General features: G+C 35.1%; 1 protein-coding gene across 1 annotated transcript; it reads left to right on the forward strand.

The window, feature by feature from the left end:
• Positions 1-1,531: 1,531 nt before the first annotated feature.
• Positions 1,532-15,506, forward strand: LOC120261071 (N-terminal acetyltransferase A complex auxiliary subunit NAA15). Its single transcript, XM_039268746.1, has 26 exons — positions 1,532-1,702; positions 2,793-2,871; positions 2,981-3,063; positions 3,149-3,298; positions 4,311-4,426; positions 5,001-5,106; positions 6,210-6,281; positions 6,548-6,663; positions 7,237-7,369; positions 7,678-7,755; positions 7,906-7,959; positions 8,094-8,164; positions 8,720-8,774; positions 8,864-8,959; positions 10,058-10,186; positions 11,385-11,467; positions 11,553-11,783; positions 12,564-12,696; positions 12,778-12,885; positions 13,008-13,139; positions 13,856-13,912; positions 14,038-14,135; positions 14,215-14,273; positions 14,362-14,473; positions 14,555-14,655; positions 14,824-15,506. Exons 1-26 carry the CDS (start codon positions 1,652-1,654, stop codon positions 15,021-15,023), a joined length of 2,703 nt encoding a protein of 900 aa, XP_039124680.1. The 5' UTR covers positions 1,532-1,651; the 3' UTR covers positions 15,024-15,506.
• The last annotated feature ends 72 nt before the right edge of the window (positions 15,507-15,578 follow it).

Raw genomic sequence — 15,578 nt, forward strand, 5'->3', positions numbered from 1 at the left:
GGATCAAAAGAATATGTTTACCTGCTCTTGCGATCCTCCGATCCTTTTATAACTTGATCATGAAAGTTCTAAATTCTAACTAGTTTGCGTGTATTCAAGAAATAGCACATATATATTCTGTGTAAAAAAAAAAAAATAAATATTCGTCAAAATTACAATTTAGATTTTACATAGGTGCTAATATAAGAAGATTTCTGCAGAAAGAGAACCAATATTGTAGAAGTATATACTATTTCAGGGTTGATTTAAGGGAAAATTCTGTTGGAAACCCAATTATTTCAATTGTAAAAATGGAAAAGCCAGCAGTCTTGAGTTGAGCAGTGCTTATTCGAAATTATTTTTAATATTTATGAAGCTGACCATTAACATTTAACTCCCAAAGTCCCAGCAATATGTCAAACGCAAAACCCAGGTTGACAACAAGAAAGGGACTGAAAGCTTCTGGTGATGACTTTGAAAAGATTAGCCTCATCGGGAGGGAGAGAAGATCACATTTCGGCAAACCCCAGAGACAATGAAGAAAAGGTGCTGAAGAGGAGAGTAGTAGCATCGGAAGATGAGGAGGCGATGCTTCTCTTATTATCTTGCCGGGCCATCCCTAAGCCCGGGGACGAGTTTGTATGTATGATGTGCGGCATTTCCTTATAATTTGTTCCAAGATTTATAAAGGACATATGAGTTTGGATGGGATGAATTATTTGATTGGATGGAATCGGTTAAGCAACGGTGCTCCGCGAGGCAAAAGGTGAGCTCCGAGTTACCTAACGAGTAACTACTCTCCCACTTAATTAGTTGGATCTTAATCGGCCAGGATATAATGGAATTGGGCTGTTGGGCTCGATTTGATGATATTATCTGAACACATTTTATTACATTATATATTTATGTCTAATTTTAAATATATAAATCTATATATGTTGACGAATGTGGATAACTTGCACCAATCGTGAGCACATATGACCTCACTGTTAAGACATGTTTAAACCCATCTCCTGAGCTAGAAACAAATACTTTACGTCTTTGTGGACAATATCACATATATTTTGTATGTAAAAAAAAAATATTATATAAATAAAATGTAAATATTTTTTTTTAATAATTTTAAATATTTATAAATATTTTTCACATAAATATATATAAATTGATATAAAATAAAATTTTGTTTTTAGTTAGGCGCTAGTAAATGTGTTTGGACATCATCAATCAATCGAGCCCAACAGCCCAATCCATTTGATCAAATTCCCAGTAGATTAAAATCCAACTTGATGCGTTGGAGGGTCGTTGTCACGTGACTCACTCCCGACGGCGACTCGGCGACTCGGAGATAACCTTTTGCTCCGCAGAGCACTACTTCTTAACCTGTTCCATCTAATCAAACGGCTTACCACGTCTAACTCATCCTCTTAATAAATCTAAAGAACAAATTAAGTTAAAGGATGCTGCGGCACATCATAATCGAGCCCCGATTTGGGTCTCGACTCGGTCCCGGGTTAGGGTTCCCCCCAACCAGATAAAAAGAGAAGCATCTCTTCGAACGCTTTCGCTGTTACTCCTCAGCACCTCCTCCCAAGTCCCAAACCCTTGTCTCGCTCTTTCTCTCGCTCTCTCTTCATCGCCTCTAGGGCTTCGCTGAGATCCCTCCGAGAAGAGAATGGGTTCTTCTCTCCCTCCCAAGGAGGCTAATCTCTTCAAAGTCATCGTTGTAAGCTTTCAATCCCTTTTTAGATTTCGACTTGTGTGCCAGAATTTCTGCGTCGACCGATTTCGGGTTCTGAATCTTTGTCTTGAGCGTTTTATGTTGGTTTGTGTGATTGGATTCTTGCTATGTGGATTGTTGTCTTTGTGAGATTAATGGTGTTGGTTTTTGTTCGGGTTGGTTTGTTGATTTGAGAAATTTGAGTTTTGGATTTGTTGTGAGTAATCATGGGTTTTGTGTTTGATGCTGATCGTTGCTGGAACTCTGGGAGTGAAATGTTAATGGCGAGCTTCATTAAGATTGATTGGTTTGGGATTGGTAGTGCCTAGGACTATTGGTTTCTCCATTTTTAGCATTCAAGAAAATTTTCTTTTTCTTTTTGTGGCCACGAATTTTTACATGATTGATTACTAAAGCTAGTGTTGGTCCTCAGAATCAAATCTGTCTCTTTTGTCCTTTGTTTTTTGGGGGTGTGTTTTGCTTTTTGTGTGAGAAGCTGTTTCAGTGCTGGTACATGAGCATCATCTGTCTCTTTCGTATTTACTTGCTTTTGGCTAGTGTAAGTGACAAAGTATCTTGTTTGTATAGACTGTTTGGTTCTGATTGCTGCTGGCAAATTGAACTTTAAGTCAATGTTGGGCTCATTGGAAGTTGGCTGATTTTAGTTTAGGCAGGTTATGTCAGTGGTATATTCAACAGATAACGAAAAGAAAAGGAGATTTCTTTTATGATTATAATTTAATTTTGTTTATTCACATGCTTGACCTTTAGCAATTATTGGATGAGGATCGTCTAACTACTACCAAGTATTTTTCCTTTGTTCACCTTTGCAAAAATCTTCCGATTGATCAATGTACAGGATTTTGTTATATTCCTTAGTCCTTAGACATGACTTGAAGCTAGGTTTTTTTTTTCCCAATTGTTTGCTGGGGTATAAGGGCATATTTTAGTAATTACCTTTTAAAATATTTTTTTTCCAGATTCTGTTGGTCTTACTATTTATAAAATGCATACATATGTTGCATTAACGCATTCCAGAGAGCGTAATAGAATTTTTCCTTAACCATAGTAGTTACCTGTTTCCCATTTTCTGCAGAAATCTTATGAGACCAAGCAATACAAGAAGGGTTTAAAAGCTGCCGATGCCATATTAAAAAAGTTCCCTGATCATGGAGGTAAGATCATATTTGGCTAGTTGAATCTTATGCAGCTCCCTAAGCAATTTGCTTTTTTAAGCTGTCAGTTTTGCTATTATATTTGGTGTTATTTGCTTCATATCATCAGAAACCCTGTCAATGAAGGGATTGACATTGAACTGCATGGATCGAAAGTCTGAAGCATATGAACTTGTTCGCCGAGGCCTTAAGGTTAGTTACATGTCACCTAAAATAAAAAGCCTTCTGATTCTGTTAATTGTATATTGACTTGTCTCCTTTTCTTGGCTCTGTACAGAATGATCTCAAAAGTCATGTCTGTTGGCATGTTTATGGTCTTCTTTATCGATCAGACAGGGACTATAAGGAAGCAATTAAATGCTATAGAAATGCTTTAAAGATTGACCCTGATAATATTGAGATCTTGAGGGATCTTTCCCTGCTACAGGTTTGTAAGCTTATCTAGTTTCTTCAAATTTTCTCTATAAATCATTTGTATTGGCTTTTATAGAGCAACATTTCAATCAATCTCTGGATTACAAACTCAAGATATTGTTGTTTGGAGGAAATTTTTGAGCATGCATGCATTTTCTCTGTCCTATGTCTTGCAACACATCTAGTTTGTTGATCATGAATGCTGATCCCATGGATGGTGGCTCGGCATCTATGCTTTTGCTGGGGAAAATAGATTCATTAAAGGGAGTTGTGAAGTGTAGTTATTAATAGTAAAAAAAAAATTCCAGTGTATTTATATATGATTTACTTGAGTGATTTAGCACACTAGTCAGATTTTCTTTACATCAACTTTGTTTATTAGGCACAGAAACCAATATGTGGTATGGACAAATACAGGGCATGGTTGTGTCCATTGTTTTGGTCTGATCTATTTCTTAGACCCTGGTAAATATGTATGGAAAGCTGTTAATGCCCTTTAGTTGATATACTTGAATACTGTCTGATATCATCTTTTGTCAACTGACATTGAAATATATGTTAGCATAATGACATTTTGATCTGTAGGTCTCCGTTAGATAATTTGGATGCATAATATATTGTAAACCCAAAAAAAAATAATTTAAAGCTGTTATGTATGCTTGAACCTATTATTGCTCTACTTAAATCAATGGCCTTATTATACTGAAGTGAAATTTAATGTAATGTACTGGAAGCATGTAATCAAGGTCAATGGAACAAATTGCACCATTTGTAATAACATCTAACAAATTCTTCTTAGGTAATAATAGTTCAATCTTGACTTGGTGCTATCTTGACAACCAATTTGAGAACTGTTTTTGTAAAAAATTGGGCATCTAATTGCTTTTAGTTGCATAGAGTTGATGACATGTATGCAAATCTTCCCACACCTTTATTTTTCTTGTAATTATTGCAGAAATATGATGAATCTATGCAAAATACATTTTGACATTCTAATTAATGCTTGCAGTCATGTACTTTTGCAGGCCCAGATGCGCTATCTGACAGGATTTGTTGAAACTAGACAACAACTGCTAACATTAAAACCAAATCATCGAACAAATTGGATTGGTTTTGCCGTTGCACATCATTTGAATTCCAAGTATGATTTTTTCTATAAGTGCTTTTTGTAATGTCCACCAAATACTAACCTTGGGAACGAACCATGTTTTGCAAGAGTTGTCCACCCTGTTCCCATTCTAAGAATGCTACTCGGAACCATACTTAACTTCATTTTCTATATTCCAAGTAACTCATGAGGAATTGCAAGATTGTCCATCTGGTTCAACTTTTCTTGATATGCTGTCTTTATTGTTTATTGGTGAAATGATTTCTAGTCAGAATTCAGCATTTTGTAACCTTTCCTCAACCGGTAATGGCTATAGAGCTGTGTTGTTTTCCTGTCTGGGTTGGGGTTGCCTTGTGTGTTAATGTTCTAAGATCTATTTCCTAATTGATACATTAACTTTGGAGGTATTCTGAAGGGATCTGATAAGGGAAGGATTTTTATAAGACTGCCATTTCTTATGTTCTTGTCGCCCCTAGTTGTTGTATAAGTCAGTTTATCTTATTTACAGGAAGATCCACAAGATATAGCTATCCATAAGGCAATATATGAGATCTTTTTTTTGTTTACTGATTAGACATTGTTCTTGATTGTTATGTCCATTTGATAGTTGCTCCAAGGCAGTAGAGATTTTGGAGGCTTATGAAGGTACACTAGAAGATGATTATCCTCCAGAGAACGAGCGGTATGAGCATGGAGAAATGCTTTTATACAAGGTAACCAGAATTTAGATTATTTATTTGAAACTTCTTGATGTAGCTTTGTGTTTGTTTACTTTCTGTACTTGGTTATATTTTGTTATGCTTGCTTTGTGGACTATATTTTCCATGTCATTTACTCACTATTGACTGTACTTGAGTGTTAATGAACTCCTATTCCATAGGAGCGTGAGGCATTTAAGGTGGTCTATGCTTTCATGCCTTGATGTACACCTATACTTTTTGATGCCATTGAATGTTTAGTGAATATACTTGGATGCCCTTGTTTAGGCTGCTTGAAAGGGCTTTTTTTTTGGTGACTCTGAATGCTTTAGCATTTAGAACTGGATGTTAAAGCGTTTAATGGTTATTTAATGGGGAAATATGAAACAACATTGGAAATTTTCCTTTCACTTCCCCTTTAGCGTCAAATTTGTTTACACTTTCAGGTCTTATGTCCTACATATGAACATGGGAAATTGATCTAGAATACTGGGTTTTTAAAAAGAAAAGCAGTTCTGGTTGTCAGTATTGACCAAAGGTTGACAGTCTATGGCTTAAGTTTACCACTGCCATGTCAGACAATTGAGCGTATTCATTAACCTAAGATTCTAATAATGAGAAAATGTAGATGTCTATAGTTCATCCAAGATGAATGACAGAAGTGTCGTCCATCTATACAGAATTTATCACCTTGCAGGAGAAAGTTGCATGGTTGCATGATTCACACTTTACATATAGACTGCAATTGCAAGGTGATTGCAGAGAACGGATGGAACTGCTTGGGAGCCTATAAGTTATTGCCCATCATTGTTATGTATACATTAACTGTATGGAGATTGTAGTTCATTTCATACCTTTATGCACTATGCTTTCTTTCTCTTGGCTGATAATCTTAAATATCATGGGTATCATTCTTGTGATAAAAGCAGCACATGCCCTTGAATTATTTTGTTGCTTTCTGTGGGGAATTTTTCATTTTTGCAAAAATCAGCACCTACTTTGTGTTGAATACAAAATGTGCTGTCTATGAGAAGGGTTCCTTTAATTTGAAAATTGGCTGCTTGTCTGTGTTAGATGCGAATTTACACCACAGCTTTTTCCTTATTATTTTTGTGCAGATATCCTTGCTGGAGGAATGCGGGTTACTGGACAGAGCTCTTGAGGAAATGCAGAAAAAGGAGAGCAAAATTGTACGTCTGTACTTCTGATGGTGCCAGCTAAGATTCTGATGTGTACATGTATTATTCTGAATAAAAATGTTAGTTGAAGTAGACATTTTTATTAAAAGTAGTTGCTCTTTTTGGAAACTAATAGGGAATTCATGATATCACTAAGATTACCGCAACTGCAACAGAATTCGTGCTAAATTTGCACAAACTTGTCATGTATGACTGAACTGGTTTGCTTACATTTGCTGAGTATGTGCACCATTCTTTTCCCTTTCATGCTATACCAGGTTGATAAGTTAGCGTTTAAGGAACAGATGGTTTCGATCCTAGTGAAGCTTGGTCACTTAAAGGAAGGAGAGAAAATATATAGGTCCCTCCTTTTTATGAATTCTGACAATTACAAGTAAGTTGACCTTGACTTTATCACTCTCTGCATATCAAAATTCATTTTCAAATTTATGTGCAAGACAAAATTTTATTGATGAGCCAATCTAGTAAAAAGTGTGTTAATGGTTAGTCAATGCTTCAGCTATTTCATTGTCTTGTGCAAAAAAGGGTGGTATATTTGTCTTTTATTTGGTAGTAATTGCTAGTCAATTAGCAAACAAGTTTCACTCTGGTTATGGTCATCGCGCTAAAATGAGCTAGGGGATGGTTAATTTAAAACACGGCCTGTGACTCAAAAGAAGAACTGAGATAATTTCCTTCACTACCTTATTGATTGCCTTTTGAGATTCTCATTCTCAAATAAAACAAGATGGCGATTGTGAATTGTTGACTGGTTTATAATAATTGTTGAAAGGTTTGCGTTGTAAAACTAAGATTATTATGTTTGATATTCTCAACACTTTTGATTTCACTGGTCTTCTAAAAAAAATATTGGTTAATTTTTCAATTTTTTTTTTTTTGCTCATTTTGACATCCTTGTTAATTGAAAGAAAGTTTGTATGTTATTGATTTCACTGCTTCTGTTCAGGTACTTTGTCGGCCTGCAAAAATGTTTAGGATTATATTCTGAAAAGGGGCAATATACTGCAGATGAAATTGTCCAGCTTGAGTCTTTGTACAAATCTCTTAGGGAGGAATACACCTGGTCATCTGCTGTTAAGGTAAGGTGCTTTTTATGTAGTCTTGTTAGCCGGGACCCACAACAACATGTTTCCCTACTGCTGTTTCTATTCGTTTTATTCTTGCTTTTGTGGCAATTGATTTGGATATCAATTGATTTCTTTCTGCATTTTTAATCCAAATTTGGATTAGTGATCTGAAGAAAAAACATTTTGTTCTGCTTACAATAGTGTGTCTAAGTTTGCTAATTTTGTTGCTTGCTTGTTTTAATTTGTTCTGGGAAGATGAACAATGATCATTCTTTTCTTTTTCTAAGCATATATACGTACTGGCCTTTTGTTTTCCTTAGCGAATACCATTGGATTTTCTTGAGGGAGAAAAGTTCCAAGAGGCTGCTGACAGCTATGTTAGGCCACTTCTATTGAAGGTAGTGCTTATTTCTGCACCCTGTATTTGCAGTGTAAACTCGTCTTTCTAGAAAAACTTTAATTCACTAAGTACTTCTTAGTAGCTTTTCATATGCTGCATTTGTTGTATGCTTGGTTCTCAAAGTCTGACCTATTTTTTGGTTTTTCAGGGAGTTCCTTCTTTGTTCTCTGACCTTAGTCCATTGTATGACCAGCCAGAAAAGGTCTGTGATCATGCTATCCTATCATTGTTGTGTGCTCTCAAAAATGATTAAAAGAAGTTTTTCTTCATCTTGGTCCTGACCTGTCATTCCTTTTGACTTTTTGGTGAATTCTTATATTTATAACATCTTGGCAGGCAAACATTCTTGAAAAGTTATTCCTTCAACTTGAAAATTCTGTAAGATCTACTGGAAGTTTCCCCGGAAGGTAAAACATGGTTTCTTCTTGTTGCACTGTCTTAGAAATGTTCATGCATTTTACAGTTGCGTGTGAGGTTATTAGTTGAACGATTTAACCTTTTAATCTTTAGATTGAGCAGTGCAGCATTTTCTGTTAAGAACTTAAGAAACTTGACTTGTAGAATACCATGATGAAAAGGTAAAAACATTTCTATGGGATTAACAGTGAATTTGAAGTCAGTGGTCTATATCATGGGTCCATGAACCGCAGTTGTTCTTAATCAGTATCCGTTCGGAAACATTGAAGCTTTTACTAAATGTTTGTTAAATATCAGGTTGGGTGGGGATTATTTCCCATATGTTTATCAGTCAAGATTTTTGCTGAGACTGCACAAGTGTGTTGTTTATCATCTTGAAAGGGTTTCTTACTAACTGATATAATTATGGTATACTTACAAAATTTTCCTCTGTTTAAAATGCTTACACTCGGCACTAGTTCTTTCACAGACAAACACCTTTACCTTCTTTTACTGTTTCAAGCATATATTCACAAGAAATAATGGAAACACTCTCTGAACTATAGGTCCGAAAAGGAGCCACCTTCGACGCTCATGTGGACCTTATTTTTGTTAGCCCAGGTCTTCCACTCTGCCGATTATTTTATTTCTTACCTTGAATCTTGTTATATAAATCCTACAATATCATTTATCAATAATTGGTGATGCAGCATTATGACAGGCGTGGGCAGCATGATGTTGCTCTTGCTAAGATTGATGAGGCTATCGAACATACTCCGACTGTCATTGATTTATATTCTGCTAAAGTATGTTCTGCGATCTCGTAAGCTGTCATCATAAATGATACATTATTATTTTGATCGAATACAACATTTCTTATAGCTTCTGATATCTATTTTATCTTTTTAATTTTCTTTACATAATTATCTTGTCTGTTCAGTAGAGTTTACTCCTGTTAAAAGTTTTGATAGGCCTTGGATTACATTTATGTTACCAATTATGGTAGATAGTTATTTAGAAACATGTATTCTTTTGTGATTTTACAATAGATCACATTTTGGGTTATGTTTATCCATTGTTATTGCTGTTTTATGTATCAGCCTTTGTGCATATGATGAACTACATAGGTGGTGTTTGGTGACTTTGGTCGTGGTTTTGATAGCATGGGTTAGGTTGGTTTAGTTTGAATTTGTTTTAGTGGGAGAACTTGTTGACCAAACTTTGGCGGGATCAAGAGGGTGTATCATAAATTTATTTAACATCAATTAATAAATTTATTTAATTAATTTTATCCTGAAAATAAAAAGAAGCTATTCGCAAATTTGATGTTTCAAGTTAGTGGAGAAACTAGTTGTGGGTGTATCATAAACCTTGGAGAGTTAGGAAGGGGCCATTTCTTATCCTAAGATCATGTGGATCTTGGTTCCTGGCCAATATTTTGTCTTCCTCATTTCTCGTATTCTTATCTATAAATTTAAATCTGGTTTTTTCTTTATTTTTTTATTTTTGCCTTTCCTTGTATGCTCATTATGCTGTTTAATTGCATTCATCAGACAAGGGACAGTCTTACTGCAAAAATTTTGCCAGTTAAATATTAATCCAGGCCAGTCGCACTATATTTTTTTGAGCTAGATGATTATATTTGAATCTTCTGAAGTAATCATAACTGCTATTTTGTCTATTCTTGTTTTCTGAACCTTTAATTACAAGCTTTTACAATATGTAGCTGTGGTAATTTTATAGTTCAGTGTTTCCTTCTTTTTATTTTATTTTTTAATTTTTGGAATTATGTACTTGTTGGAATTGCAAATAGTTCTGTCTATATTAAATGAAATAAATGGCATATTTTATTAAAGTATCGAGCATCCTACATACATGAAATTATCTTGTGCTTCTGGTTGCAGGCGAGGATATTGGAGCATGCTGGTGATCTCATAGCTGCTGCTGCTATTGCTGATGAAGCAAGATCTATGGATCTGGCTGATCGTTACTTGAATAGTGAATGTGTAATACGCATGCTTCATGCTGATCAGGTACATTTGAATACTCTAAATTATTAGGTTTGCTGCACAATATTTTGATGACATAGTGCTTTCCAGGGATGGCAATATTGCAGGTTTTCTCAAAAAACATAATTTCCAAACTCAATCCTGTCTAAAATTCTCAAACCAAAACTCATTTCTAATTTTTACCTAAATTCCCAAAACTGCCCCATCCTAAAATCGTCCCAAGCCTGCTAAATTCGTCCCGTTTAATATTTAAAGTAGAAAAATGTCTTTACAAGATTAATACTTATTTATTTCAGATAATCATAGTCATAACTTTAGCAAATTTTAATATATTAATCTTCAAAAGTTTTTTCGAGAATAACTAAACAAAATTTTTTACATAAACAAAAAATTTATAAATTATTTAATAGTTGTTAATATAAAAAATTACATCATCCAATGTATTTATATATAATGTTATCAAATGAAATTAAGATGAACTGCTAAAATTCTAGAAGCTATGACCACAAAATAAAATTGTCAACACATTACTGCATGGTGTTTAGAAACTAATAAATATTGCCAACTAATTTATACATAGTAAGATATCAAAATAAATATTGTAAAAAGATAAGCTAATTTTTGGTAAATTTAAAAAAAAAATTGAGAAACTAAGAAGTATCTAAAAAGTGCAATACTTCAAACCCCTCACCTCGTGAATAGAGAAGGGATTTCTTTTTGAAAGTTTGGGTTGAATATGATAAAATTTTTATAAGATTTAAATTTTTAAATTAATTATATAAAATTTATAAGAGTATGATTGTTTAAATTAAGCTAGCATAGCAAAAGGCTTTTGAATAATAATAATTAGTTGCCCTTCTATCATGGTCAATGAGCCAATATTCTGGAGGGAGCAGCTAGTATTCCATAAATGTACTTATATGTACGTAAACACACACATACACACACATACATATGTATGTTTATTTATGTGTATATGTGTATAAATGTGTATATATATGGAGTACGTACTTAATTACCATATATACGTCTTTGGGTTTCGTGTACCTAAGGGTTAAATTCTAACCCACTTGGGTTTTAATTTTAAATCCTAAACCCTAATAGGGTTTTTTAAATGGGTTAACATTCAGGTAGATTGGGTACCCATTAAACCTATGAGAATTGCCATCCCTAATGCTTTCCCATGGAACTGAATTTCTGCCAATGTATTTGTTCACTGAAGGTGGGTTTAGCAGAGAAGACAGCTGTATTGTTCACGAAGGATGGAGAGCAGCATAATAACCTGCATGACATGCAATGCATGTGGTTGGTTATTTTTAATTTCTTTTGCGATGGTTTAGATGTATTCTTAGTGATTTTTCTTATAATAATGATTTTTAAATCTGGAAAGGTATGAACTGGCTTCTGGTGAAAGTTTCTTCCGTCAAGGTGATTTGGGGAGAGCTCTTAAGAAGTTCCTTGCTGTTGAAAAACATTACTCAGATATCACTGAGGATCAATTTGATTTCCACTCTTATTGTTTACGTAAAATGACTTTGCGGTCTTATGTCTCAATGCTGAAATTTCAAGATAAATTGCATTCACATCCGTATTTTGAGAAAGCTGCAGCAGGAGCAATAAGGTAAAGCTTTATGAGGTTCCAATTTTGTTCAGTCAGTTTCCTGTGATTGTTCTGTTGATTTCTGATCTTCCATGTTCTGAAACATGCAGTTCTATTATTACTTAGTTCTGCTTACCATCCACATATTGTATCTTATCTATTAACGAGATGGTAAAATTTCTCAGTTCCTTTCATGCCTCACCTATACCATTTTAAAAAAGTTAATGTTTTTGTTTGAGGTTTAGGGGAATGCCTATAATTGGCCCCTGAACTATTTCTAAATATTCATTTTGGTTCTTGAACCAAGAAAAGTCATTTCTTTTCTCAACTATATGAAATTGTACACTTTGGTGCTGGACCATACAAATATATTTATTTTTGCCCTGGAATGAGACAAAGATGTTCATTCAAGTCCCTTAACTACACAAAATATTCAAGTATGAGTTTGGGTATGATTCAGGGAACATTTGGGTTCAGGACCAAAATGCATTGGGGCACAGTTCATGGACCAATTTTGAGTTCAAGAACCAAAGTTTGTGATATTTTATCACTGGGTCTTATGACAGGTCACTACCGACTGTATATTCACATGGTTAGCATCATTTGATGCCTATTGTCATTAAGTTTAAAGCTTGTTTTATGTTCTGCTGTCATATATCAAATGTTTTAAGGCATGTTCAACCTGCTTGCCTCTGAAAATTTGTTTCTTTTCCTTGTATTCGACTGCACTGTCTAATATCTTAGTTTTTGTATCTCTCAGAAATGTGTGTTTTGAAGTGGTTATTTTTTTCCTATATGCAGATGTTATATGAAGTTGCATGATTCTCCATTAAAATCAGGTGCGGAGGAGGAGAATGCAATGTCAAAGTTGGATCCCTCACAGAAAAGGAAACTCAGGCAAAAACAAAGAAAAGCTGAAGCTCGTGCCAAGAAAGTAAAGTTATATACATCATTGCTCTCTCATTTACTCTATTGCTTGCTATTTTGCCCTATATTCATACTTTACAACCTTTAGGAGGCGGAAGAGAAAAATGGGGAAGCACCCACTGGTGCTTCTAAATCTGGGAAGCGCCAAAATGCCAGGCCTGTTGATTTAGATCCTAATGGGGACAAACTGTTGCAGGTATACTTTTGGTCAAAGATAATTTATGTATTTATTTATTTCTTTATCTGCCTTCTCCTCTTTGTGGGCCTCGATATAGATGTAAGCAGATTATATATCACGTCTACTGATTAATATGTCAGGTTGAGGATCCGTTATTGGAAGCAACAAAGTATTTGAATCTTCTCCAGAACAACTCATCAAAGTCATTGGAAACACACATATTGTCTTTTGAACTGCATATGAGAAAGCAGAAGATTTTGCTTGCATTCCAGGTAGTTTATATGCAAGCTTTGTTTATTTAGTTTTTTCAACTAAATATTTTTGTGTCCTGTACTGCAAACTTCCACCTGTGAATAATTAATTTTTACATATAAGGTAGTTATGATAGGGAACTTCTGGAAAATATATGTTGCAATTTGCAAGACACTGGTGCTTCGTGGTTTCAAATTGTTTCTAGACTGAAGCTCCTCTTCCATGTCATTTCTATTTATGATTTTTGTGTTTTGACTATACATTAACTGGTTTTCATTGGTTTTAAAAATTTGTTTTCTTGTATTGGTGCCATTAGCAAGTTCCAGCCTTTAATAGTTGGTCACAGTGCACAAATTATATCCAGCTTAACCGTCTTCTAGGAGACATTTAGAGTGGATATTTTCCTTGTAATTTTCTGGGATCATGGTTTCCTTCCCTTGAAAGGAATTGTAGGTTTATCCTGTTGGTGCTTCAAACTTTATCTGTGTCTAGGATCTTCATTATATTCTGTTACAACCTATGAGACACTTGGATATGGATGTTTCTCTAGTGGGGATTGTGCAAGGCCTTGGACACACTTTAGCTCCTCCTAAAGAAGAGATGATGGTATCTTTGTCTCTTCAAAATTGAGAGATGTGCTTATCCAAATTGAAATCGAGTCTTTAGTTTGTTAATTAAGAAGTGTTGATATATTTATTGGTTATCTTGAGGTTACTAACACATACAGAAATTTCAGGCTGTCAAGCAGTTGTTAAAGTTGGACGCAAATAACCCTGACTCCCATCGTTGTCTGGTACGTTGTCCTTAATTGTCAATTATAATTTTTTTGATACACTTGGGTGTAGATCTCAGTGAGTTGCTTTGTAGTGATACTATCCTTATCATATCCTGCTGGCTTCTTTAAATTCTTTCTTGCAGATTAGGTTCTTCCATAAAATTGCCAACTCTGCAGCCCCAGTTACTGATTCAGAGAAGCTTGTCTGGAGAGTTTTGGATGCTGAACGGCCAGATATAAGGTTGTTTCCACGTGACATTTCTGTTTATCCCATTTGTGTTGCATCCTTTGATCAATTAATATGTTTGTCCATTGTGCAGTCAATTAAATGGGAAGTCCCTTGTGGAAGCCAATGATTTCTTCCTTGAAAACAATAAAGGTCCATTTCTCGTTCTCATGTTTTTGCTTAGAGTGGCATCTGTGTCTCGGCTAGCATGCTGATATTTTTTTACCTCTGCTGGAAGCAGCTTCCTTGATGCATAGAGCAGCAGCTGCAGAAATGCTTTTTGTTCTGGAGCCTGAGAAGAAAGTTGAAGCAATTAAAATAATTGAAGATACAACAAATAATTTCGCTCCGAGGTATTTTCTGTACAATAGGTGGCTTGTATTCTTCTACTGTTCTTAATTAAAAGCAATGCATTTCCTGAACTCTCTGGGCAGAAATGGCGCCCTAGGCCCAGTCAGGGAATGGAAACTTGATGACTGTATTGCAGTCCACAAACTCCTTGAAACAGTCTTTATTGACCATGATGCTGCTTCCAGTAAGTTTTGTTGTCATAGCTTCAGCTGAATTTCAAACTGTAGTTTCTTTGTGATTGCGCTATCCACTTGCATACTGAAGAGTGGTCATCAACTGTTACACAACACTAGAATTCAGAAATTTTGTATATCTGAGCTGGCTGTCATTTCAATTCTAACATATATTGCAGGATGGAAAACACAATGCGCAGAATATTTTCCCTATTCAACACACTTCGGAGGTTGCTACAGCTCTGTCGTGTCTTGCTCATCCAGTTGCAACACGAAGACTTCCCCTGAAAATGGAAGTGTTAGCTTTCAGCAACCTGGGAGCGGAATTGCCAATTCATTGAATGGAAACCTCCACATGCTCCAAGAATTAAAAATATAGAGCAATGCATAGTAGTAGCAAGGGAGGGAGGTTTGATTGATTTGATTCACACTTTTAAGGGCTGCAGAACTTGTGCTGCATTCATAGAAACAGTAAAGAATTGAAGAGGATGGACCAGATGCTTGCTAAAGCGCGGACTGATTTTTGATGCACTGAAGTGTTAATTTTATCGGTCGGTTGGTGATTTCCATGATTTATGGAGTGGCAGTGCATAAGTTCCTAATGTGTACAAAAAGAAGTTCAACGTTCAACTGCCAACCATCAGAGCAGCTAATTAATTATGTAGATTAGAGATTTCTTTGCAAGCCAGTTACAGTCATGTTCCATGATCGTTGACAAGCAAAATTGGTTTGGTTGAGTTGCGTTTCTGCCCTCCCATCAAAACCGTAATTTTTATTTCTGCCCTCGTCTTTGTAGCGTAATCTGAAAAATTTTGAGACGCCAAGTTGTGTGGATTTATTCTCTTTGCTGCTGTTGTTATTATTTTGCTTGTTATTGTTAATTTTTAATCTCTTCTGCAGCTAATAGACATGAATGACATTTCCTCTATAAATA

Source organism: Dioscorea cayenensis, chromosome 5 (genome assembly GCF_009730915.1).
Source record: "Dioscorea cayenensis subsp. rotundata cultivar TDr96_F1 chromosome 5, TDr96_F1_v2_PseudoChromosome.rev07_lg8_w22 25.fasta, whole genome shotgun sequence".
In the NCBI taxonomy this organism is placed as follows: Eukaryota; Viridiplantae; Streptophyta; class Magnoliopsida; order Dioscoreales; family Dioscoreaceae; genus Dioscorea; species Dioscorea cayenensis.